This window comes from Epargyreus clarus, unplaced genomic scaffold (assembly GCF_041222505.1).
Source record: "Epargyreus clarus isolate Ecla_fem2 unplaced genomic scaffold, WU_Ecla_fem_2.2 ptg000021l, whole genome shotgun sequence".
NCBI classification, from domain to species: Eukaryota; Metazoa; Arthropoda; class Insecta; order Lepidoptera; family Hesperiidae; genus Epargyreus; species Epargyreus clarus.
In genome coordinates, this window is record NW_027332228.1 from 4,478,530 (window position 1) to 4,506,286 (window position 27,757).

At 34.9% G+C, this 27,757-nt stretch overlaps 2 protein-coding genes and 2 long non-coding RNA genes across 4 annotated transcripts; all 4 read right to left on the reverse strand.

Annotated features, from left to right (window-relative positions):
- Positions 1-4,471: 4,471 nt before the first annotated feature.
- LOC140751149 (uncharacterized) lies at positions 4,472-7,249 on the reverse strand. The gene is made up of 2 exons (XR_012103277.1): positions 6,348-7,249; positions 4,472-4,760 (listed from the first exon to the last, which is right to left on the reverse strand). It is a non-coding gene; the product is annotated as an uncharacterized LOC140751149 (long non-coding RNA).
- Positions 7,250-11,254: 4,005 nt separating this feature from the next.
- Positions 11,255-14,235, reverse strand: LOC140751150 (uncharacterized). The gene is made up of 2 exons (XR_012103278.1): positions 13,136-14,235; positions 11,255-11,548 (listed from the first exon to the last, which is right to left on the reverse strand). It is a non-coding gene; the product is annotated as an uncharacterized LOC140751150 (long non-coding RNA).
- Positions 14,236-17,213: 2,978 nt separating this feature from the next.
- Positions 17,214-19,396, reverse strand: LOC140751146 (inducible metalloproteinase inhibitor protein-like). The gene is made up of 4 exons (XM_073085016.1): positions 19,273-19,396; positions 18,487-18,678; positions 17,712-17,915; positions 17,214-17,261 (listed from the first exon to the last, which is right to left on the reverse strand). Exons 1-4 carry the CDS (start codon positions 19,343-19,345, stop codon positions 17,236-17,238), a joined length of 495 nt encoding a protein of 164 aa, XP_072941117.1. The 5' UTR covers positions 19,346-19,396; the 3' UTR covers positions 17,214-17,235.
- A 1,905-nt stretch (positions 19,397-21,301) lies between these two features.
- On the reverse strand, positions 21,302-26,116 carry LOC140751144 (uncharacterized). The gene is made up of 4 exons (XM_073085015.1): positions 25,900-26,116; positions 23,568-23,762; positions 22,464-22,679; positions 21,302-21,748 (listed from the first exon to the last, which is right to left on the reverse strand). Exons 1-4 carry the CDS (start codon positions 25,964-25,966, stop codon positions 21,675-21,677), a joined length of 552 nt encoding a protein of 183 aa, XP_072941116.1. The 5' UTR covers positions 25,967-26,116; the 3' UTR covers positions 21,302-21,674.
- Between the last annotated feature and the right edge of the window lie 1,641 nt (positions 26,117-27,757).

Consider the following 27,757-nt stretch of genomic DNA (forward strand, 5'->3'; position numbering starts at 1 on the left):
AGTTACGAGGCCGATTTTGATAAAAACTAAAACTGCATCATTACTTTTTTAAAATAACTTTTTCCCTAGCCGGGAATCGAACGAGTTCATTTTGAAAAAAAATACACCCTCTATATTATTCCACTATCTGATAGTGTTGCTTATAAGGATCAAATTCTGGGAAGTAATGTTATGTGACAAATTAAAGGAAAAGGATTTTTTTTAAGAAAATACATATTTTTCCGTACATTGCCTTACTAATCCTTAAGGATTATACATAACAATTGATTTATGTGTAATTAACTTATAGTCGACGACCAAAGGTCCAGTACCCTTAGGATGAGTTTTTACGTTTTTACAAATATTACTGTTTTTGATTAATAAACAACTCATACTAAGAGTACTGAAACATTGGAATGTAGCATAGTGAATACCGATAGTAGAATTTATCAAAGTAATGTCAGTGTTTTTACGGTCGTCTACCTCCGTATACGTATATGACCACATATTAAATATAGTTCAAAAAACTAAAAAACACGCTTTTATGATAAAATCAACTAAAAAGTAGAAAATAATTTTCAATCTAGGAATCAATTAAGGAACAGTAAATTGTATAATTGTGGAAAAAGTGTGGGGTGCTTTTCGAAAATTGATAAGTGGAGCACTCATGTGAGTCACTTGACTCACTTGAGTTTATCATAAAAGCGTGTTTTTTAGTTTTTTGAACTATATTTCTTTTATTATTTTTTAGTATTTGTTGTTATAGCGACCATCATTATGCATCGTCTGTAAAAAATCAAGTGTCTATCTATTACGGTTTAAGACATAAAGCCCTGTGACTCACGAACAGACAGCGGAGGGTTTCGTTTTATCCTTTGAGTACGGAATCCTAGAAATCATTCTACAAGATGGCATTATAGATATGTTTCAAAACTAAAAATCAATCTAGTAACTTTGCCTGAACTCCCTAAGGCGCTTTCTCTCGCCTCGAAAATCGTTAATCCTGAGGATGTTGATAAGGACAATGGTACAAAATTATTAAAATCGTGTATTGTAATCGGTTTTTGATAATTTTTCAAAATTTTGAATTAAACTGAACGTTCAAAGTGGATAGAAATCGGGTTCAAAGATTCCGTTACTGTTACGAACATACACATACATACATACAACCCAAGCTAATAAAAGCGTGTTAAAAAGCTATTGAAATATTTTATTGTATGTAGCATTTCTAGGATGATTTAATTTTCCAACTTTGTCTTCAAAAATCAACGTAATTTTATTCAAAACGACCTCATGTACATTTTTTTATTTAGGATCGACTAGTTTATTTCAGGAAGGAGTGTATCATATCTATTTATTACACAAATATATACGTTAATCGCATTCTATTTTGGTATCTTATTTGGATGTTGATCTTTTAATTAATTATGAACGATGCATTGCATGTTATTAAATTAATTGTAATTAGGTTATTACCCTCACTTATAAGTAATTAGATAAGAAGTAATGTTCATTGAAAAGACTGCTACTAAAACTGGATTCCTTGTTATATAGTTTCGCTGAACGGTTATGTCTGACAACATTTAATTAACGTTAGATAAAGGAAAAAGAAAATAACTCAAACGTAATTTATTAACATAAAACCGTCTACTGATATTTTTATACTGTTATTTTTAAAAACATTGGAGCAAACGAACATGCATTTTTCTACCTGAAGCCGATCTCAGATGCGTTGCCTCATATATTATGTAGGTAAGCCAGAATCCCAATTTTATCCACTGAAACGCAAGAATTTCTTCGCGGTAGAGATAGGTAGTATTCTAAATAATATTTAGATTGGCATGGCCTGTCTGCGCAGCTGTGCTTCTTCGGTACATAATATTCACGTCATTATAAAATGTACTTACAGGATGACATTTTTTGTCTGCCACGGCACGGCATCGGTACGCTCTATCGCTCGTCATTATCTCTATCAAATGACTTGTACCAAATATATAATCTTGGCAATTTCTACCTACTAGACATTCAAATTTCGATCTTGGTAGGCAAATATTGGATAGAACAATTAATTATTAATATTATTATAAACATATAAAAATATATGTTTATAATAAGAAGCAGTCATAGATAAGTAAAGATTACTCACTCCTAACAAGAAAATGTACCCAGTTTTGAGAATTGAAATAGTTGCGTAAAAAAGTTTTGCCACGTCTCCGTGCTAAAATGTCCCTAAAATATTTAAAATAATTATTTATTTATTACGTAAATTACGTAATTATTACGTAAATTAGTTATTTATTCGTAAATTTTCTCTAAAAATGATTTTATTTGTCAAGGATTCAAAAAAAGAACTTACTAATAAGCTGTTTGTGGCTTCATTCAATTTCAAGGCGGCGAGGTATCTTTACTAATCTATGGAAGCAGTCACTTTTGTTTTATATTTTTAGAGGTACTTCAGGAAAAATAGTTAACGGAGAGATGATTCCGTATAAAAATACGTCTTTTACGATTACTCACGTGTTTTCGTGACTCATTATACTTATTGCTTTATTAAATTTGCACCTATTAACATTAATTTATTGCAAGTTTTTCTTCATAGAACAATGGTATCTACGTATGGTCGACGGTAAATTTATTTAGTTGGTGTTGTATTTAATTATTTCTACAAATAGGAAATTTAATAAAATTCGGTTCATATTAACACGCTTGGTAGGTACTTATGTTCTTTATACTTATCATTTAAAAATATACCAACTCTTTAAAAAAAATGTATTGAAAAAATATTTTGGCAGACGGAGATGTTTTCTATGTTATGGATTAGTATTTATTATTAATAATTAGGCTTGAAGTTACTACACCTTGTTACTGGATGGCACTTAGTGTTATAAAATAATCGAATTCGAATCACATAAGGCTAGATTTATAGTGCATAACGCTGAGGACGGCCACTCCGTTTTAGTGCGGTAAGAATCCCACATAACCCTGTGTCGCTTCCCCGGCACCGGGTACCGTTTAAAGGTTTCCCCCTCATCAACAAAAAAAAAGTGCGCCCCTATTACAGACTCAATAATATCTTGAGCTAAGAACGCACTCGTTTTAAGGCAAAAGCTATATTACTAATTTAAATAGTCCTAAATACGTCCCACACCGTCGCCTTCGCGGCTAACTGTGGCATGCCGCCGCTCGCCGCGCCGCTCGACGCTCCGCTCGCCGCGCCGCTCGCCGCACCGCTCGTAGCTGTGGCGTGCAGCGTGTGTGTATGCGTTATGCGTATTTCAGTGATTGTATATTCGCTGATAAATAACCATTTCACGGATTGTTTGCTCCTTGCGATTTATTTTTCGACGATGTACTGTTTTTAAGCTGAGTTGGTAACATTAGAGGTCTGGGGTGAAATACCTCTACGGCTCGCGTTAGTTCGCCAGTATTTATTATTACTATTATTATTTGATATATTTATACACACCTATTAAATTTTAAGTTAGTTCTTTGCCATAATTAAACAATGGCATGTACGTACTTACTGCGGTAAGTTTACTTAGTTGGTCTTGTATCTATTTGTATTTCAATTGGAAATTTTACAACAATATAATATTACTTATTATCTCTATGCTTTGGTATTGATTGTGCGTGTATACATGAGAAAAGTGCCTTTCTATTGATTTGTCTACTAATCTGAATTTTAAAATACAGCCGGACATAGTAGCTGCCTAAGTTGTCGCTGTTTCTAGTTTGAAGGGTGGGGTAAGGGACACATAGTTTTCCACGACGTTCCAGCTTAACCCTCAGGGGTAGCGGCGCATCTGTGGCCAACTTCAGGTAGAAATATCTAATCCTATCTCGTGTTTATTACAGTTGCCCATGAGCGGCAGTACCACTTACTATCAGGTGAACTGCATGCTCGTCTGCTACTCCTTGCTGCGGCTGTTGGGTGCTACCGTTCTTGTGCAACACTTCAATCTGTGGCTTGGAACATCGTAAAAGTGGTACCTAGAACCTTTTGTGGTTCGTGGAGCAGCAACAGCAGGAGCTGTATGTTGTATTAGTAATTTGCTAAGTTTAGTTGTTTTATTCTACATAATCCATTGAAACAATATTTAATAAGGAATAGATATTGACTTATCTTCATTCACATCGATATGGAATATGTTGTCTAATAGATGGCGTTAGTAGAAATAATCTAGATAGACTCTAGCTACCTAATAAATAAAGCATTGCGTTAAATGGTTTTATTCGTTCATTAAAAATCGACTGATGGCGTTGGTAGTGGGTACAATAACAGTAACTTTTTTTTTAAACCAATATCCAGTTCTGATTTTAAGCTACTGTGTAGAAGGGTTGTAGTTAGTTCATAATGTGTACGAAAAAAAACATAGATTAGTAGAAAAAAATGTAAAATTCTCGACTTAGAACATGTTTCATTAGGCCATTTTTATTTTTTGTTGACGAGGGGCCTTCATAAGGGGGGTTTCACTAAAATAAATATGCTTACGCGAAGGAACAGTACTTTATTTCATGTCTAAGGTATTTTATCTATTACAATAAAAATAAATATTAAAAAATATACCGGTACCACTAATTATAATCACAAAATTCAGCTCGCACACACTGTCCCGCTGAGTTTTTGTAAAAATCTTTTTTACAAACACATTTCACTCTGCAATATTTCTGGCTCTCTTCCGTACACTTGTATAGTCTGCCCCGTGTTTCGCATGTTCTCTCTGGGGGACACGTACGAGCACAGTCTAGATATTCATTGTCTCCATAACATTGCATAGGATCTGAAAAAGCGTAGAATTTGTAATACTGCTGAAATGAAATAAATTGAGTCTTCCAGTTTTATGGCACACGAATATAAATAACGAAATATATGTTTAAATAAAGCAAACATACAATATGCATATAAAGAAGATAATTTTCAAGCAGCTAAAAGAAATGAGAGGTAGAAATAATAGGTATTCTAGTATGCTAACGGTACTTATTTTGATTATGATGATTATGAAGGTGTGTTGAGGAGTCATCCTCCTTTTAAATTTAATTGAATCGTAGATACAATGGTTTAACTATATTACGGTACTACTACTTGCACATTTTAACCTAGGTATTATATTTTACAAGAACGTTGACCCTATGGTTGGATTCCGGACTTCAAACAAAAACTGACACAAAATAAAAATGATTATCTTTAGTAGATACTATTCGCTGTTTGTCCACCGCCACCGACACCGAGCTGATACCGAATATTAATGTCGGCGCCGAAGTAGCGTACACGTACACGTGCGGTGGACAAGTAGCTATAGTAAATGTACTATAGCTGCTTGTCCACCGCACGTCCGTCACCCGAGCACCGTCATCCCAGCCGCCGATATTTCGAAAATCGGCGCGACCGCTAGATCGGCACCGAGATTTCGACGGGCCGATGTGCCGGCAATATAAAACACGTTGGAACTTCTCCATACACTGCCGTCACACGCCAATATCGGTCGCGGTGGACAATTTATCGCCGTCACGACATAATTAAAATGGGCCCAAATAATCTCGTTCTCGGTATCGGCTCGGTGGCGGTGCGGTGGACAAAAGACCTTAGTCAGTACCATTACGTCGTGGTATGACGTCACGATTCGTAATGTATTACCGTTACACAAGACTTGGTAAATCCCCTTTATAACTTAACCTTTTAATCTCTACATCGTGTGCGTCCGTGGGATCGGGTATTTCCATATGTATTTTCCTTGTATTCAATCAGATGATGTTATCAATGACCATTATGTTTGTCATCTCATATCTACATTACGTTATAGATATTTTACTGATGAATTTGTTTTGATTTTATAATAATGATACAGATACTTCTAATAGGCTGGTATATATTAATATTTTTGTCTTTGTCGTCACTACCAATTTGCGAAATGATTATATCCCGAAAAGTCAACATATCGGAATGGTTTATTCTTAAAAAAATGTCTTTCTAGGAGGAGGTACGAGTATAATGACTCAAATAAGTCAATCAGGGAAGATGAACCCTAAAAGGATTTAGATTTAGGTGAAGCTGGATCACAATACCCCAATATTCACCGCTGCTATATAATAAGATTTTTTATGTAATATAAAGTTGCAAGTTGCATTACCCTATTGGACTCAAGTGGCTTCTGAAATCTATATTATTTCAACTTCAAACCAAACTCCGGAAGACTTCATTTCTCCATTTCATCCCTATTTTAATAACTAATAAAATCGAGTAGAAAAATAATTAGAAATCCTGTACAGTTACAAAACCTAATAGAACAAAAATGATTGAATATAATATAGATATAAGTAAGTATGCATTTTTAAAATATAAAGTAATATTTCAAATATTAGAAGCTTACCTGCTGTATATGAGTTGACTGTACACAATAAAATAAAGGAATAAAACAAAATCAAGGAGCTCTGCATCTTTACGCTTGAAGCCAATCTGAGATTTCTTGAAGCTTGTCTTCGTTTAAATACTTAATATGACGGCCGCGTGTAACGTTTTCCAATAAACGCTGATGTCAGAGATATTCCTGATTTTGTTTTATTATCTTATAGATGTCAGGGCCCCAACAGACAGGCTACATACAATCTTTAAGAAAGTATCTAATTTATTTATTTTAATTGACAGTGGGATTTTTCTTTCGCTGGACGAAAATATCATCCCGTACGAACAGAATATACAACAATCTATTCATGCCATAAAATTGTATAATAGTTATTTTTTAAAAGATTTGCGCACATCGGAGTTTCTTTCGCTACTACCTCTCCATAACAAACCACTTTCCAAATCGGTAGTACCTACTTTGATGATGTTCGAATATATTTGAATCAATTTTGAAGGAAATTTGAATTTGAATAAAAAAAATACGACCAAATTACTTTTTCGCTTAACCGACGCTCCGACATCGGGGAAGCTAGAATGCTATTCAGATAGCCAACATGCATTAAAATCTAGATATAAAGTATCTATTATGACAAACAATAAGCAGAGATTGATAACCTACGTTCGAGTTCGAGTTTTTAGCAGCAATATTATCGATAATGTCGATTGCATTGCGGGCTGTTAGTACGTTGCGAACTATAGATAACATGGATACCACAATCTATTAAAATTAATAGCTAGTAATTCTATAATTGGATCATAAATCGATCAGCAACATTATTTATAAATAAATGCGAAAGAATTTTATTTCACATCTAGAACATTTTTCTAATACATATTTCATTAATTATTACATAAATACTAAAATCATGAATTAAATAAAGCGGTATTATCAATTATCACATAATTTAGCGCGAACACAATTTCCAACTGAGTTTCTGTAAAAATCTTTTTTACAAACACATTTCACTCTGCAATATTTCTGACTCTCTTCCGTACATCTGAAGTATATGCCCCGGTTTCTACAGGTTCTCTCTGGAGGACACGTACGAACACAGTCTAGATATTAATTTTCTCTATAACCTTGCATAGGATCTGAAAGTAAAGATTGTGTACGAGTACTTTTTAAAGAAATAAATCGAAAGCTGAAAGAAATTTATAAATACAAGAAATATGGTGAAATAATAGCTGAAAGAAGTATACAAATTATATAAAAAATATGTAAAGAAAATAATATGTAAATGTTTTCAAGTAAATAACACATTTGACAGCTAGAACTCTCCAGTTTCCTATACTGTTTATACTATACTATGTATTCATAAGATCTGAAGAACATAGAAAATAAGTTTAAAAATAAAACTCGACTACGTAAAAATTGTACAGTAAAATGTTTGAGACCAGAAACTATTCTTTATAGTGATGTACTCAGGATACCTGTGTCCTGTAGTCGAATGTATATGTGGCCCTTAGTAGATATCCCTTAGTAAAAAGCATTAGGACACATAATGTCTGCTTAAACATATTTGTTTACCTGCTAAATACGAGTTCACATTACACAGTAAAATAAAAGAGAAAACTAAAATAAAGGAGATCTACATGTTGGTTGGTTTACGCTAAAAACCTATCTGAGATGCCTTGAAGTTTGTTTTTGTTTAAATACTTCCTTATCGCGGGTGCGATTGCCTTCGCATAATACTTATGTCGGCTATAAGTAAGCTTTTATTCATTGTAATTAAGATTAAAGTATATGTAAGAATTCCAGAAGACATGAAACATTGAAGAACATAGTATACGTTAAAGATGGTAGAATTCTCTGTGGGTCGACTTCATTGGCGCCACTACCACATATATTTCTGCCTAATAACAGTAGTGTTAAGGGCTGCTGTGTTCTGAGTTTAGGGAAGTAAGGGAAATATACTTTTCCGAGCCATTCCAGCTTAGTCCTCAGGGGTAGCAGCGCATCTGTGGCCGACCTCAGGCAGGAATATCTAATCCTATCTGGGGTTGATTACAGATGTCCATGGGCGGCAGTAGCCACTTACCATCAGGTAGACTGCATGCTCGTCTGTTACTGCTATAGTACACAAAAAAAAGAAAAAAGAAATAAAACCGTTAAATTTAAGCATAACCGTATGCTTGAACTTGTATTATGTGTTCGAACACGTTAATTTCCATTTGGTTATTTTGAAATTATCTTGATCAATTAGTGTGTAATGTAAGGTAATATCTATTTGACATCTATTTCTGCTTAAGCACAGCAGCGCATAACACTAAGCACTGCTGTATTCTGATTTGAATGAAGTAAAAGAAATATACTTTTCCGAGGCGTTCCAGCTTAGTCCTCAGTGGTAGTGGGGCGGCAGCGGCGGTTATGCAGGTCCTTAATAAATGTAATGGAGGAAATTACTGATTTCTTAAGTAAATATTGATGGTATTGAGTTCTTTAATACCCTTCAAACCGAAACACAGCAAAGCTTAGCATTGCTGTTATAGCATACCGTCGTACGCACCAGGTGGTGCAATATTCAATAACAACTCCATTTCCTATTTTTTTATTCTCTCTGACAATCCATTCTAATATACCTTATTCTCTAAAACCATATAATATCCTTCTTTCTTATAGCTTACCGCTAAATTATGTTAGGTTAGGTTAGGTTAGGTTATTATTATTACGTAAATTAGTTATTTATTCGTAAATTTTCTCTAAAAATGATTTTATTTGTCAAGGATTCAAAAAAAGAACTTACTAATAAGCTGTTTGTGGCTTCATTCAATTTCAAGGCGGCGAGGTATCTTTACTAATCTATGGAAGCAGTCACTTTTGTTTTATATTTTTAGAGGTACTTCAGGAAAAATAGTTAACGGAGAGATGATTCCGTATAAAAATACGTCTTTTACGATTACTCACGTGTTTTCGTGACTCATTATACTTATTGCTTTATTAAATTTGCACCTATTAACATTAATTTATTGCAAGTTTTTCTTCATAGAACAATGGTATCTACGTATGGTCGACGGTAAATTTATTTAGTTGGTGTTGTATTTAATTATTTCTACAAATAGGAAATTTAATAAAATTCGGTTCATATTAACACGCTTGGTAGGTACTTATGTTCTTTATACTTATCATTTAAAAATATACCAACTCTTTAAAAAAAATGTATTGAAAAAATATTTTGGCAGACGGAGATGTTTTCTATGTTATGGATTAGTATTTATTATTAATAATTAGGCTTGAAGTTACTACACCTTGTTACTGGATGGCACTTAGTGTTATAAAATAATCGAATTCGAATCACATAAGGCTAGATTTATAGTGCATAACGCTGAGGACGGCCACTCCGTTTTAGTGCGGTAAGAATCCCACATAACCCTGTGTCGCTTCCCCGGCACCGGGTACCGTTTAAAGGTTTCCCCCTCATCAACAAAAAAAAAGTGCGCCCCTATTACAGACTCAATAATATCTTGAGCTAAGAACGCACTCGTTTTAAGGCAAAAGCTATATTACTAATTTAAATAGTCCTAAATACGTCCCACACCGTCGCCTTCGCGGCTAACTGTGGCATGCCGCCGCTCGCCGCGCCGCTCGACGCTCCGCTCGCCGCGCCGCTCGCCGCACCGCTCGTAGCTGTGGCGTGCAGCGTGTGTGTATGCGTTATGCGTATTTCAGTGATTGTATATTCGCTGATAAATAACCATTTCACGGATTGTTTGCTCCTTGCGATTTATTTTTCGACGATGTACTGTTTTTAAGCTGAGTTGGTAACATTAGAGGTCTGGGGTGAAATACCTCTACGGCTCGCGTTAGTTCGCCAGTATTTATTATTACTATTATTATTTGATATATTTATACACACCTATTAAATTTTAAGTTAGTTCTTTGCCATAATTAAACAATGGCATGTACGTACTTACTGCGGTAAGTTTACTTAGTTGGTCTTGTATCTATTTGTATTTCAATTGGAAATTTTACAACAATATAATATTACTTATTATCTCTATGCTTTGGTATTGATTGTGCGTGTATACATGAGAAAAGTGCCTTTCTATTGATTTGTCTACTAATCTGAATTTTAAAATACAGCCGGACATAGTAGCTGCCTAAGTTGTCGCTGTTTCTAGTTTGAAGGGTGGGGTAAGGGACACATAGTTTTCCACGACGTTCCAGCTTAACCCTCAGGGGTAGCGGCGCATCTGTGGCCAACTTCAGGTAGAAATATCTAATCCTATCTCGTGTTTATTACAGTTGCCCATGAGCGGCAGTACCACTTACTATCAGGTGAACTGCATGCTCGTCTGCTACTCCTTGCTGCGGCTGTTGGGTGCTACCGTTCTTGTGCAACACTTCAATCTGTGGCTTGGAACATCGTAAAAGTGGTACCTAGAACCTTTTGTGGTTCGTGGAGCAGCAACAGCAGGAGCTGTATGTTGTATTAGTAATTTGCTAAGTTTAGTTGTTTTATTCTACATAATCCATTGAAACAATATTTAATAAGGAATAGATATTGACTTATCTTCATTCACATCGATATGGAATATGTTGTCTAATAGATGGCGTTAGTAGAAATAATCTAGATAGACTCTAGCTACCTAATAAATAAAGCATTGCGTTAAATGGTTTTATTCGTTCATTAAAAATCGACTGATGGCGTTGGTAGTGGGTACAATAACAGTAACTTTTTTTTTAAACCAATATCCAGTTCTGATTTTAAGCTACTGTGTAGAAGGGTTGTAGTTAGTTCATAATGTGTACGAAAAAAAACATAGATTAGTAGAAAAAAATGTAAAATTCTCGACTTAGAACATGTTTCATTAGGCCATTTTTATTTTTTGTTGACGAGGGGCCTTCATAAGGGGGGTTTCACTAAAATAAATATGCTTACGCGAAGGAACAGTACTTTATTTCATGTCTAAGGTATTTTATCTATTACAATAAAAATAAATATTAAAAAATATACCGGTACCACTAATTATAATCACAAAATTCAGCTCGCACACACTGTCCCGCTGAGTTTTTGTAAAAATCTTTTTTACAAACACATTTCACTCTGCAATATTTCTGGCTCTCTTCCGTACACTTGTATAGTCTGCCCCGTGTTTCGCATGTTCTCTCTGGGGGACACGTACGAGCACAGTCTAGATATTCATTGTCTCCATAACATTGCATAGGATCTGAAAAAGCGTAGAATTTGTAATACTGCTGAAATGAAATAAATTGAGTCTTCCAGTTTTATGGCACACGAATATAAATAACGAAATATATGTTTAAATAAAGCAAACATACAATATGCATATAAAGAAGATAATTTTCAAGCAGCTAAAAGAAATGAGAGGTAGAAATAATAGGTATTCTAGTATGCTAACGGTACTTATTTTGATTATGATGATTATGAAGGTGTGTTGAGGAGTCATCCTCCTTTTAAATTTAATTGAATCGTAGATACAATGGTTTAACTATATTACGGTACTACTACTTGCACATTTTAACCTAGGTATTATATTTTACAAGAACGTTGACCCTATGGTTGGATTCCGGACTTCAAACAAAAACTGACACAAAATAAAAATGATTATCTTTAGTAGATACTATTCGCTGTTTGTCCACCGCCACCGACACCGAGCTGATACCGAATATTAATGTCGGCGCCGAAGTAGCGTACACGTACACGTGCGGTGGACAAGTAGCTATAGTAAATGTACTATAGCTGCTTGTCCACCGCACGTCCGTCACCCGAGCACCGTCATCCCAGCCGCCGATATTTCGAAAATCGGCGCGACCGCTAGATCGGCACCGAGATTTCGACGGGCCGATGTGCCGGCAATATAAAACACGTTGGAACTTCTCCATACACTGCCGTCACACGCCAATATCGGTCGCGGTGGACAATTTATCGCCGTCACGACATAATTAAAATGGGCCCAAATAATCTCGTTCTCGGTATCGGCTCGGTGGCGGTGCGGTGGACAAAAGACCTTAGTCAGTACCATTACGTCGTGGTATGACGTCACGATTCGTAATGTATTACCGTTACACAAGACTTGGTAAATCCCCTTTATAACTTAACCTTTTAATCTCTACATCGTGTGCGTCCGTGGGATCGGGTATTTCCATATGTATTTTCCTTGTATTCAATCAGATGATGTTATCAATGACCATTATGTTTGTCATCTCATATCTACATTACGTTATAGATATTTTACTGATGAATTTGTTTTGATTTTATAATAATGATACAGATACTTCTAATAGGCTGGTATATATTAATATTTTTGTCTTTGTCGTCACTACCAATTTGCGAAATGATTATATCCCGAAAAGTCAACATATCGGAATGGTTTATTCTTAAAAAAATGTCTTTCTAGGAGGAGGTACGAGTATAATGACTCAAATAAGTCAATCAGGGAAGATGAACCCTAAAAGGATTTAGATTTAGGTGAAGCTGGATCACAATACCCCAATATTCACCGCTGCTATATAATAAGATTTTTTATGTAATATAAAGTTGCAAGTTGCATTACCCTATTGGACTCAAGTGGCTTCTGAAATCTATATTATTTCAACTTCAAACCAAACTCCGGAAGACTTCATTTCTCCATTTCATCCCTATTTTAATAACTAATAAAATCGAGTAGAAAAATAATTAGAAATCCTGTACAGTTACAAAACCTAATAGAACAAAAATGATTGAATATAATATAGATATAAGTAAGTATGCATTTTTAAAATATAAAGTAATATTTCAAATATTAGAAGCTTACCTGCTGTATATGAGTTGACTGTACACAATAAAATAAAGGAATAAAACAAAATCAAGGAGCTCTGCATCTTTACGCTTGAAGCCAATCTGAGATTTCTTGAAGCTTGTCTTCGTTTAAATACTTAATATGACGGCCGCGTGTAACGTTTTCCAATAAACGCTGATGTCAGAGATATTCCTGATTTTGTTTTATTATCTTATAGATGTCAGGGCCCCAACAGACAGGCTACATACAATCTTTAAGAAAGTATCTAATTTATTTATTTTAATTGACAGTGGGATTTTTCTTTCGCTGGACGAAAATATCATCCCGTACGAACAGAATATACAACAATCTATTCATGCCATAAAATTGTATAATAGTTATTTTTTAAAAGATTTGCGCACATCGGAGTTTCTTTCGCTACTACCTCTCCATAACAAACCACTTTCCAAATCGGTAGTACCTACTTTGATGATGTTCGAATATATTTGAATCAATTTTGAAGGAAATTTGAATTTGAATAAAAAAAATACGACCAAATTACTTTTTCGCTTAACCGACGCTCCGACATCGGGGAAGCTAGAATGCTATTCAGATAGCCAACATGCATTAAAATCTAGATATAAAGTATCTATTATGACAAACAATAAGCAGAGATTGATAACCTACGTTCGAGTTCGAGTTTTTAGCAGCAATATTATCGATAATGTCGATTGCATTGCGGGCTGTTAGTACGTTGCGAACTATAGATAACATGGATACCACAATCTATTAAAATTAATAGCTAGTAATTCTATAATTGGATCATAAATCGATCAGCAACATTATTTATAAATAAATGCGAAAGAATTTTATTTCACATCTAGAACATTTTTCTAATACATATTTCATTAATTATTACATAAATACTAAAATCATGAATTAAATAAAGCGGTATTATCAATTATCACATAATTTAGCGCGAACACAATTTCCAACTGAGTTTCTGTAAAAATCTTTTTTACAAACACATTTCACTCTGCAATATTTCTGACTCTCTTCCGTACATCTGAAGTATATGCCCCGGTTTCTACAGGTTCTCTCTGGAGGACACGTACGAACACAGTCTAGATATTAATTTTCTCTATAACCTTGCATAGGATCTGAAAGTAAAGATTGTGTACGAGTACTTTTTAAAGAAATAAATCGAAAGCTGAAAGAAATTTATAAATACAAGAAATATGGTGAAATAATAGCTGAAAGAAGTATACAAATTATATAAAAAATATGTAAAGAAAATAATATGTAAATGTTTTCAAGTAAATAACACATTTGACAGCTAGAACTCTCCAGTTTCCTATACTGTTTATACTATACTATGTATTCATAAGATCTGAAGAACATAGAAAATAAGTTTAAAAATAAAACTCGACTACGTAAAAATTGTACAGTAAAATGTTTGAGACCAGAAACTATTCTTTATAGTGATGTACTCAGGATACCTGTGTCCTGTAGTCGAATGTATATGTGGCCCTTAGTAGATATCCCTTAGTAAAAAGCATTAGGACACATAATGTCTGCTTAAACATATTTGTTTACCTGCTAAATACGAGTTCACATTACACAGTAAAATAAAAGAGAAAACTAAAATAAAGGAGATCTACATGTTGGTTGGTTTACGCTAAAAACCTATCTGAGATGCCTTGAAGTTTGTTTTTGTTTAAATACTTCCTTATCGCGGGTGCGATTGCCTTCGCATAATACTTATGTCGGCTATAAGTAAGCTTTTATTCATTGTAATTAAGATTAAAGTATATGTAAGAATTCCAGAAGACATGAAACATTGAAGAACATAGTATACGTTAAAGATGGTAGAATTCTCTGTGGGTCGACTTCATTGGCGCCACTACCACATATATTTCTGCCTAATAACAGTAGTGTTAAGGGCTGCTGTGTTCTGAGTTTAGGGAAGTAAGGGAAATATACTTTTCCGAGCCATTCCAGCTTAGTCCTCAGGGGTAGCAGCGCATCTGTGGCCGACCTCAGGCAGGAATATCTAATCCTATCTGGGGTTGATTACAGATGTCCATGGGCGGCAGTAGCCACTTACCATCAGGTAGACTGCATGCTCGTCTGTTACTGCTATAGTACACAAAAAAAAGAAAAAAGAAATAAAACCGTTAAATTTAAGCATAACCGTATGCTTGAACTTGTATTATGTGTTCGAACACGTTAATTTCCATTTGGTTATTTTGAAATTATCTTGATCAATTAGTGTGTAATGTAAGGTAATATCTATTTGACATCTATTTCTGCTTAAGCACAGCAGCGCATAACACTAAGCACTGCTGTATTCTGATTTGAATGAAGTAAAAGAAATATACTTTTCCGAGGCGTTCCAGCTTAGTCCTCAGTGGTAGTGGGGCGGCAGCGGCGGTTATGCAGGTCCTTAATAAATGTAATGGAGGAAATTACTGATTTCTTAAGTAAATATTGATGGTATTGAGTTCTTTAATACCCTTCAAACCGAAACACAGCAAAGCTTAGCATTGCTGTTATAGCATACCGTCGTACGCACCAGGTGGTGCAATATTCAATAACAACTCCATTTCCTATTTTTTTATTCTCTCTGACAATCCATTCTAATATACCTTATTCTCTAAAACCATATAATATCCTTCTTTCTTATAGCTTACCGCTAAATTGTTATTCTTCAGCAATTAAATAGACTCGTTATTAACATAAAATAATTTAAAAAGGATTGTAATGAAAATAGACCCACCGTTAATTAATGACGGCGCCGAAGTAGCGTACATACATTTACTATAGCGCTTGTCCACCACACGTCCGTCACTCGAGCGCCGTTATCCCGGCCGCCGATATTTCGAGTAGATCGGCGTGATCGCTAGATCGGCACCGAGATTTTGACGGGCCGATGTGCCAGCAATATAAAACACATTGGAACTTGTCCATACACTGCCGTCACAAGCGTGACAGCAGGAACAAAATAAAATAAATAAACCTCCTGTATATAAACATCGATCTTTGGTGCTTGAAACGTATGCTAGTTAGTTGTGCGAGTAAACAAAAATAACAGGACACTATGTCGGCACCATTGATATAAAAATATTTAAAAAAACAAGTCTTGACGATGAAAACATCGAAACACTAAAAATTTAAGTTCATTCGTAAGCAATTTCAAGGGAAGAGTGATTCTTAGAAGTTAATCTCTGTAATTATTTTCTATTTTTCACCCATTCTACTATTATTTAGCCATAGTAAAATGGTAAAAATTAAAAATTCCGTAATATTATTTTCAAATTTTGATGTGTTGTTGCTTAAGTCGTACCAATAAAGAATTCTTAAGTCATACCTTATACGGCTTAGGCCTTGTTAGAAATTATTCACATTTTCTTGTCTTTGTGAGCTAAACATTAACTGTTTTTTTCAAAATAAGACACTATACTAGCAAGCATGAGGTTAGGAATGAAAGACGTTGAAATTTTGGTAAAACGTTGAAATCACTATTTAAATAAAATAGTTTTATATTCCATATGATACTTTAATAAGTAAATATTAAATTTATTTATTTTTACAAAATCTAACATTAAAGTTACATTAAAAATAAATGATATTGGTGCCATTTGAGTAAGAATATGCAAGAATGGAGAAATATAGTTATATTAAAAAAAGGTTTAAAAATAAGTATCTAGTAACTTCACTTCGTTTTCGTATTTTTCCGAAAACCTTTTCATTTCAAATCCATATTAGGTGCATAAAAATATAATTAGCCCGGCGCTTAGCTGTCCGCTGGGTGTCCGCCATATTGGATTCAGAATGTCATTAGTACATCATTACAGCATATTATATTGTCAGGCAAATCAAACGTGCCCATCATCAAAAAAGGCCCACGCGAGCTACAGCCACGCGTGGGCCTTGGCCTGTTCCAGAATATTTCTCCAGTTTGTTCTATTGGTCTGGTCTATATAAAATGTCAGCCTAATTGTTTTTAGGTGAGCTTTATAATTCAATTGCAAGATAGTACTCTTCTACATACATAAAAATAAAAGCAAGGAAAGAAAGTTAAATATGTGCTTGTAAAAATGAAAAACATAAAATATTGCAAACTGTTTATTCTATTAACAGGGTTCGGGTTTTACTCCAGCTGAAACAATAAACAAATATTTCGTAATTGTAGTCAACTTCGCCGTTCTTTTATTCTTTAGGCACTGTTTAATCAAATATCTGTTGTTATACGGCGAACTACATCGGGTACTTTATACCCCAATATTTAGCTTTAAAGGGTAAAAATCAAAAGACTATGCGTCTCTTTATAACAGCAGTGCTAAGCGCTGCTGTGTTCTGGTTTGAAGGATGTGGTAAGGGAGACATAATCTTCCGAGGCCTTTCAGCTTAGTCCTCAGGGATGGCGACGCATCTGTGGTCGACCTCTGGTAGGAATATCTAATCCTATCTGGAGTTGATTGCCGATGACTATGGGTGGCACTAACCACTTACTATCAGGACTGCATGCTTGTCTGCTACTCCAATATTTTGCCAAACTCTGCTGCTTCTTTCTACCTTCCTACGCTATTACAATTTAATAGAAACTTACGACACTCCGCGTAAGGCACACATGTGCCGTTCTTCCTCCAGTGACGTTTAATGCATCGACAAGCAGGACTGCATATCACAACTGGTCCAACTCCATAAAATTTCGGGCAATCACCACTCGCAGTAGCTCTACTGCAATCTTCGGAGCAGAAAGTGTTCGGACACGGGTCGTAGACTTCATAAGGACCTTTGCACTCAAATGGAGCTGAAAAAAAAGTTAAAAATGTTAACTACATGGTGCTAGATTTAAAAAAATCTGTGAAACGCTTATGTAGTTTAAAAAAAATGATATAATTCTGAAGAAGAAAGAAGAAGAAGATCATGGCTTGATGATATCATGGATCTTAATTTGTTATACATGTAGGTTTAAAAAAAATAAAATAAAATTTATTTATTTGCTCTCACAGTGAAATAACATAAAATGTATTATAGGGTCTTAGGTACAACAGTTGGGAGACAAAGCGAAACAGACAGTTTTCCAAATGTACCTGGTGAGAGCCTGGCGCCTGTGATAGGTGTCTAAAGAACCTGAGTTACAGGTAGGTGATGATTATGAAACATATATATAACAATAAAATTAATTTGTTATTATTGTATATTTTACCTATTTTTAATGTTTTAGAAGATCTCATTTTTTACATTCGTTATATTAAGAAGTTAGAAACGATACACAATTATTATATTTAGGAGTGAAGGAACATTCTAATCGGTCGGACTCTGGACTCTTTTATAAATTTAATACATTTTACAAAATATTTACTACACGGGGTACATACGGCAATCCCTGGCAGGAATACAAGTGTCATTTTCGGCTCGACGGTACATCGGTGTGCATTTGCAAACTGGGTCGGGGCATGGGTCTGGTTTGGGGCATTTCACGTTTTTCGGGTCACTTTTGGAGCAATAGTCTGTGGAGCACTTTGTCGCGCACTCCACCAGTTGCTCATTAGGACCACATTCTGTTGCATCTGAAATTTGGTAAGATATTATAGATATTTCTAGATGTTGACGCGTTGGAAGGTGTTTCGCTATGGAGAAGAAGCGGCTAAAGAAACTATATACGTGCACATTTTGAAAAGTAAATATCATAATTTGTTTATAGTTATTTTAATATTTATGATTGGATTGGAGGTGTCACACCACGTTGATGCCTAATACGCACTAGCGGTTAGTGATTGGGCAGCTAACCGCTTTTCCAATTTAATACAGGCGAATACCAGGCCCGGGTCTCTGCGTCGAATGTCCATAGTCAACGCCTGGTCCGTACCCGCTAAAAGTTTTAACGGACGCCCTTAGAACGTTTCCTATGAAACTGCTGTTATTAGGTAGAGATAGGTGTGGCGGTGGTGCTGCGAGGGTCGAACCACAAAGGATTCTAACACCTACAATTACAACAAGTTACCTATGTCATGTATGCGGGTAGGACGCGCGTGCGGGCGTAAACACGCGCGATGGGAAATACGCCCTTGCTGTCACTCAAGAGAAAAGCGTGGCTAATTTTATCAAGTCAAATACAATTAGCAAAGAAATATACGAAATAACCTAAAATATAATTAACATACCTGTTTTTATTAACAGAATATTAGTAGAGAGTAATAACACAACCGGGAGTAACATTTTAAAAGCGTGTAGCATGTCTCACGATCGAATAAAATATATACACCCACATATACAACACCTGTTTAAATGTACGTATAAATCTTCATAATGTTTATAAATACCAAAGTCAGTTTGTTTGTTACTCATATAAGAAGTAAAGGACTAAGCACAAAAAAAATAAATGAACGCTACCATTGAAAAAAAAGGTAATATATAATTAATGCAATACTAATTTTATGAAATCAATAATAAGTAATATATATTTTACAAATTTAACAGACTTAGAGGATACATGCAAAAATATGTTTCGTATCATACTTTATCGCTTCAAATTACGTTTCTACGTCACGTAAATTTAATTAGTTTTCAAATATTAAGTAGGTACATGAGAAATTTTCTTTGATTCTGGTACTTTATATAATTGGCCAAGTATAAATAGAGCTCGCACATAAGAGGGTTCAGTTTTTACGGATTGTGTACGGAACCTTAAATAGTACGTACCTAATTAGGTCACACTATACGCGGTATTTATTTCCTAAATGTCCACATTTGGACTCAGCTGTCACTTCATTTTACTTCATTTATTTTTTTGTATAAAACACTTAGTACCTACATTAGGTCAAATAGCGATAGATAAAGTTCCAACAGGTGTTAAAATGTTAGAATTAACAATAATAGTATTATAGGAAAGTGATATTAAGACGTGTGTAATCATATCAAAATAACAATTAATAATAATCAAGTCATCTGATAATAATAATAGGAAAATCAGTCAGTTGGGTACGGCAAAACTGTTTCTTTTTTTCTTTTTTTATTATATAGGAGTAGCAGACGAGCATGCAATCCTCCTGATGGTAAGTGGCTACTGCCGCCCATGGACGTCTGTAATCAACCCCAGATAGGACTAGATATTCCTACCTGTGGTCGGCCACATATGCGCCGCTATCCCTGAGGACTAAGCGGGAACGCCTCGGAAAAGTCTGTCTCCCTTACCACACCCTTCAAACCGGACCACAGCAGCGCATAACACTGCTGTTATTAGACAGAAATAGGAGTGGTGGTGGTGCTGCCGGAGTCGAACCACAAAGGGTTCTACCACCTTCAAATGATTTTTTTTCAGATGATTTTATTTGAGTAATATTTTGCAATAGTTAGGTCCTTACCACCTAACCCAAAAGTAATATGTACCTATAATACAATCATTTGGAAATAAATTGTATTTAATATTTAATTTAAAAAATGACTAAAAATAAGCAAATTATTTAGAGCAGAACAGGATAAAATGATAGTATAGCTAGATAATAGCAAGACAATGTTTACATTAAATATTGCACGAGTGTGCCATTTCATTAGTGTGCGTTGCCATAATGGACTTGTACGAATGAAGTCATTTAATATTTATGGAGAACAGGGGTACAGTCAAAAGAAGTTCTAAGGTAGTAGAACCCTTTGTGGTTAGACTCGGCGGTACCACTGCCACACCTATTTCTACCTAATAACAGCAGTGTTAGGCGCTGCTGTGTTTTTATTTGAAATACGTGGAAGGAGATATTTTTTATAGTGGAACAACGATAAAGGAGACGTGCTAACTGATAAAGAGTCAACGCCGCCTATGCTTATTTGCAATACGCCAATGCATCGTCGGCTTTGAAGGAGAGCTCTTTTTCGCCTTCTTTAAAGAGCCCCATGTCATAGCGGTCCAGGAATACCTGACGAGGAAGTTCATTTCATATTTTGCACAATCGTGGCGAATGTCCTTGCAAAACAAGTCTAATTGGTAAGGATGGACCTTCATCCTTCGGCAAGTAGCTTGTATGATGATATGTTGAAGTAGGCATCAAGTCAACTAATTCCTCCTTATACGTAGCATTCTAACTTTGTCCTCAGGGGTAGTGGTCATCCGTGGTCAGGTGCGATAACGATTTACCAAGTGATAAAGATACAATGGTAAAACTGTATAAGACGCGCCCATAAGTGAAAAAATTAATAAACAAAAAAATAAAATAATTTAATTTTCGACTTTAAATAAGTAAGCCTATTTTTACAATGTTATTAACAATAAATATTTATATCACAATGGCATTGTAACTAATACCTACATGAATAAAAAACATAATTAATTTTTATTTTAATTATAATGTTTTGATTATTTCGTATATTTTTTCGTATTTCGTATTTGAACTTATTCAAGTCTGTTTCATGGAAAATCAACTGTCACAACGTGAAAGTGAATAAAAATAACGTAATTTGACTTCAAGGGCTGTCAATATGAAAATAAACAAATTTCACAATCTCATTTTTTCACTCATCAAATCACTATTTGATTATTTGATGAAAAGTGTTTTTTTTGTGAAATACGAAGAACTTAAGTAGACGTTTGTGCTATCTTAAGTAACGTCTTATTTTCCTTGTTTTTGATCAAAGCCTCGAGTACTCCAGCTGAAACAAATAAATTATGAATTGTCAATGTATAATAATACATACATATTAATGATATTACATACGCCCGAAAAATATTTATCTCCAATTCTGGTAAAAAGTGTAGATACATCACAAAACATCGATGCCTAAGTTTTCCGTACCAGGTTGAAAATGCACTTTGGATTTTCTTACTCACAACGCAGTGAAAGTAATAAAAGCAGTGATAACCTATAAGTTGAAACTTGGCGTCTGGATCGATGATTCAGAGGTTCAAATCCCTGACACGCATATTAGAAATCAATTAATTATTAGTTGGCGTTTATCGGCGAAGGAGAAACATCGTGAGGAAACTCGCACACTGCAAAGTTTCACCTCACACGATTTTTTTTATAATATAAGAGTAGCAGACGAGCATGCAGTCCACTTGTTGGTAAGTAGCTACTGCCCCCCATGGACATCTGTAATCAACCCCAGATAGGATTTGATATTCATACCTGAGGTCGGTCACAGATGCGCCGCTCCTGAGGACTAAGCTGGAACGCCTCGGAAAAGTCTGTCTCCTTACCACACTATTTTGAATTATATACATTTGTGAATTATACCAATACGCCCTCGGCCAGCGGTGGACAATGGTCTAATCTTGCTCATTCTGAGAGGAGACCTGTGCAAAGCAGTGGTGGTAATGGGTCGACGACGACTCAAAACACGCTAAAAGTATAACATGAAAACTTACGACATTCGAGATAATGGACGCACTTGCCCAGCGAATATAGTCCATATGCTTTCTTTCTCCAGTAATTCGGTTTACATCTGCAAGATGGAGTGCACTCCACTACCAAGAGACTGAGGAATGGGCACTCTCCAATCGGGTTGGCATGTTGACAGTCTTCAGGGCAGTACGACGGGCAGATGTCGAAGACCTCATTTGGTGCAAGACATTCGAAAGGGGCTGGTGAATAGAAAATGAATACACAATATTATTTATAGTGATTGAGATTAACAATACCTTTTACCCTCGTAATCCCACACCAGGATTTTTCCTGTATCAAGGATGCAATGGACATATAAGAAGACAAATACATATTCTTCATGATAATCTAATCTTAGCATCATAAGAAAAGAATAATAGAAAGAAACATTGCATTTCAGACCGGTTCTTAACCGCACCACGCGAGTCGACAATCATAACTTAGTCTTTTCAGGGGTAGCAACGCATCTGTTGTTACCTCAGGTAGAATTCTAATCTTATCTGGGGTTCTGTAATAAACATGAAGGGCAGTAGCTTCCACCATCAGGTTGACTGTAGCATTAGGATGAGTTTTTACGTTTTTACAAAAGTGACTGTTTTTGTATTTGTTTACGTATCTGGCTACACATTTCTAATCAGCGCCTCCAGCGGACTGTATCAGAACTGATTGGAAATGTACGGAAAGTACGTAAACAAATAAAAAACGGTCATTTTTATTAAAACGTAAAATCTCATAGTAAGGATATTGGATGTTCGTTTACTGCTTAAATATTGAATGAATTGAATGAAGGTGGTAGAACCCTTTGCGGTTCGACTCCGGCGGCACCACCGCCACACCTATTTCTACCTAATAACAGCAGTGTTAGGCGCTGCTGTGTTCCGTTTTGAAGGGTGTGATAAGGGAGACAAACTTTTCCGAGGCGTTCCAGCTTAGTCCTCAGGGGTAGCGGCGCATCTGTGGCCGACCTCAGGTAGGAATATCTAATCCTATCTGGGGTTGATTTCTGATGTCCATGGGCGGCAGTAGCCACTTACCATCAGGTGGACTGCATGCTCGTCTGCTACTCCTATATTATAAAAAATACTTACGACAGTCATATGTAGAGATGCAAGTTCCATTTTCAGCCCTTCGATAGTTAAATGCACATGTGCATGCCGGTGGTGGACAAATGTCTGGTTTTAGGCAGAATAGATAGTCATGAAACTCGTTTGTTGGGCAATACTCGTAAGAACAATTTGCTGGACAATCGTCAATCACTTCGTTTGGCCCACATGTAAGATTCCCTGAAGAAAATAAAAAATATGCAATTATCAAGTCACGTGGGTTGATGAGGACTCGTGTCTTAAAATAAAATATACCTATACACACTATGAATATTATAGTGGTAAGCATAGATAAGTTACCGCCGCCTTGTTATTGAAGGAAGCCATTAAATGACAATTATGTCAGTTGTTTAATGGCTGTCATGGTGTAATTTACGCGAAACAATGCCGACATGCGCAGTTAAGACACGAAATCGAAGAAAAAGTGCGAAGAAATATTGTTTCATTGGCAAATGATCTAAAAACTACATTTTTTTTATTTTTTCAAACACGAAAGTAGATTAAATAAAAAATTTCCTTTCCTTTTATTGCTTTCTATCATAGGCTTCACACATGTTTTATTTTCCTCTCCTAGATTTTTGGTCTTGGGATAATCTATACATCTATAGGTTCATATAAATAAAATTGGAGTGTCTATTTTTAATATAGAAATAACCGCTTTTTATTACATGTATCTGAATATACATACGGTACATACACCAAAATAACATTTTTTACAATTATTATCTATCTGTCTGTCTGTTTGTTCTGGCTAATATCTGAAATGGGTGGACCGATTTTGACGGGAGTTTTATTGGCCGGTAGCTGATGTAATCAGGAGTTACTTAGGCTACTTATATCTTATGTTATGTATATTGTTAGATTTCTTTTAAACTCGGGTGAAACCGCAGGGCATAGCTAGTACCTACTATAAATGTAAAACATAAAAATATGGCGAATCCTAACTGGTAAAGTGAAAGTAAAAGTAAACATATACACATAAATTAGTAAAGATACTTCGCCGCCTTGAAATTGAATGAAGCCACAAATTGCTTATTAGTAAGTTCTTTTTTTTATTCTTGACAAATAAAAACATTTTTAGACAAAAATTACGAATACATAACTAATACTGCGTAATTTAAATAATAAATAAATAATTATTTCAAATATTTTAGGGACATTTTAGCACGGAGACGTGGCAAACCTTTTTTACGCAACTATTTCAATTCTCAAAACTGGGTACATTTTCTTGTTAGTAGTGAGTAATCTTTACTAATCTATGCATATACAATACACATACGCATTTTCGATTAGTCGCAGCTATCCAGCTTTGACAAATTATTTTTAAAAAGCTAGATATGCGAGTTATAGACGGGTCCCACTATCTTTATAAACCTTAGTAAAATGATAAAGAAATAATTATAACGTTTTTAAAAATAATCAAATAAGCGGAATAAGTCACAATTGTAACTAAAATATGTAGAACAATAAAATTATCGCTTGTTAAGGAATAAGTCAGAAGCATGACTAATGTGTAAAGTGATATGTGTATGTGAATGTTATCAGATATGTATATAACAAATACCTGTTAGTGTTGCAAAAATAAACAATCGGTACTTAATTATTGTAGCTATGATATAGTTTTGCAAATTCCGGTTATTTTAAAAACTAGTTTCGTGTATCTCTGAAACGAGTTAACTATTATAATACTTAGGTTGCAAAAGTAAAACATCTTGCGAGACAGGTTATTTTATAAAAATGGTATTAAAATCCGAACTAAAATAAGTAAAAAATAAATATAAGTCATAAGAATGTTGTGTTATGTTATGTTATTTTTTTTATTGTGTTGTATATTTTTATTTATTAGGGTTCCGTACCTAAGGGGAATGGAGCGTAAACCTAAAAACGGAATCGTATTACGGAGCCTCCTCTGTCTATCCGTCACAGGGCTCCATCTCTTCACCTTATTTTTTTAGATTAAACGAAACCCTCCACGTGCGAGTTCGACTAGTACTTGGCCATTTTTTTATTTAAACATCATTTCACATTTTATCGATATCGCGGTTACTTTATTTCAGTTTCAATTTGACGTCATACTTACATTAAAGGTTAAAGAGTGTAATATAGATATATTGTGTAAATTACGTAACATACCTATCAGTTGTCAGGACTGACAAAAATATGACAACTTAAAACACAAAACACAATTACGACAACGATTTATCGATGGGCTAAGACATGATTCACATAAAACTTGTAATTTTTTTTAACTTCAAACTAATATATTCTAAGTCTTTACATAATATGATTTATGGGAAGTTAAGCAATATTTTCTTACCTGCGGAGTATCCAAGGCTAATTGAGATGACCACACAAATGACCACAGAAATGGACTGAGACGTCATCCTTCGTTCATCAGTGAGTATTGAATGACTGAATGATTTAGATCTCTACTTCTAAGGACAAATTAACATGTTTTGCGAGCTATACTTATAAATACTTCCTATATTGGCTACATCGGTATGTTGTTGTATAAGAGTAACTACGTCATGGGAAAGTTGGGCTTGGCTATTGCTAAGCTTGAGGAAAATAATGCGTTTTCCTATAATAGTGGCCTTGAAGTAAACCTTTCGCAGTTTGCCGGTGGTGTCATCTGTGGGCAAACTGTATCATTACTATTGTAATAACAGCAGTGTTAAGAGCTGATGTGTTCCGTTGGTATGGTTCTTCCAGAAATAATTGCAACAGACATACAATTACTTTTTAATAATAGAATCTTAGATGAGTAAAATACTACATTGATCACTAACAAAAAAGTGTAACCAGGTTTGAGAATTGAAATTGTTGCGTAAATAAAGTGTTGCCACGTCTCCGTTGTAATGTCCCTAAATTTTTTGAAATACGTATTTATTTGTTACGTAAATTACGTAGTATAGTCATTTATAACTATTATCTATAAAAATGATTTTTATTTATCAAGAATTCAAAAAATAAATGATAAAATCATCCTTTTGTGGCTTCATTCAATTTCAAGGAGGTGAAGTATCTTTCTATCTTAATTATCAAAGAATAGAACAAGTAAATAAACTAAGCTAACATGTTGTGATATGCAGAGATATTAAAGTGAACATACATTATCATGGAAGTCATCCATCATGTTATAGGCATTGACAAGTATATAGGAAGAGTTAAAGAGATAAAACACGTTTCATATAGTAACTATCTCTCGATTTTATAAATAAACAACAAACCTAAATGAAAATGGTAATAAATGCATCGTATGCAATATTACAAAGTCATTAAATATTTTAAACTAAAATAAATAAAAAGTAAAAACGAAATAACCAAAAAAATCTAAATAAGAGATAATAGTAATATTCAATAGTTTTTTTTTTTGGCCTACATCCGTTCGCTCTGGTCATGGGGGCCCTGGGGCCCTCCCTTTTTGTAGACATTTGTAAAATTATATTATTTCTTAGACTGGGGGCCTTTTTTATTATAATATAGGAGTAGCAGACGAGCATGCAGTCCACCTGATGGTAAGTGGCTACTGCCGCCCATGGACATCTGTAATCAACCCCAGATAGGATTAGATATTCCTACCTAAGGTCGACCACAGATGCGCCGCTACCCCCGAGGACTAAGCGGAACGCCTCGGAAAAGTCTGTCTCCCTTACCACACCCTTCAAAACGGAACACAGCAGCGCCTTACACTGCTGTTATAAGAAATATGTGTGGCGGTGGTGGAGTCGAACCACAAAGGGTTCTACCACCTTCAAAATTTATTTCCTCGACATCGGGCATCGACGGTCAGTAGTGCAGTACCCTAGGTTTGCTGAAGCCACTCTCCAATGCTCTGGAAACAAGAAATCTCGACTGTCGTATATATATTTATGTCGATTGGTAGCCCTAGATGACCTCCTCATAATTATTGTTTAAACAGCTGTAATTATTATTAGTGTAATATGTAAAGAGTATTGTTATTTTATATTGCACGTGTATGTAGGTTGTAGTAGGTACATATTTATGGAAAAATATTCTCTGAGAAGTACCTACGTAGTACGGTTCTGGAGAGCCCTAGATGATGATCCAAGAAAATCTCACAACGCAAACTAAACGTGATAAACACATTTATATCAATGATATTTTATATTAGGTTGTATTAAAAAAGTAATACCTATTAAAGCAGGTGTAGA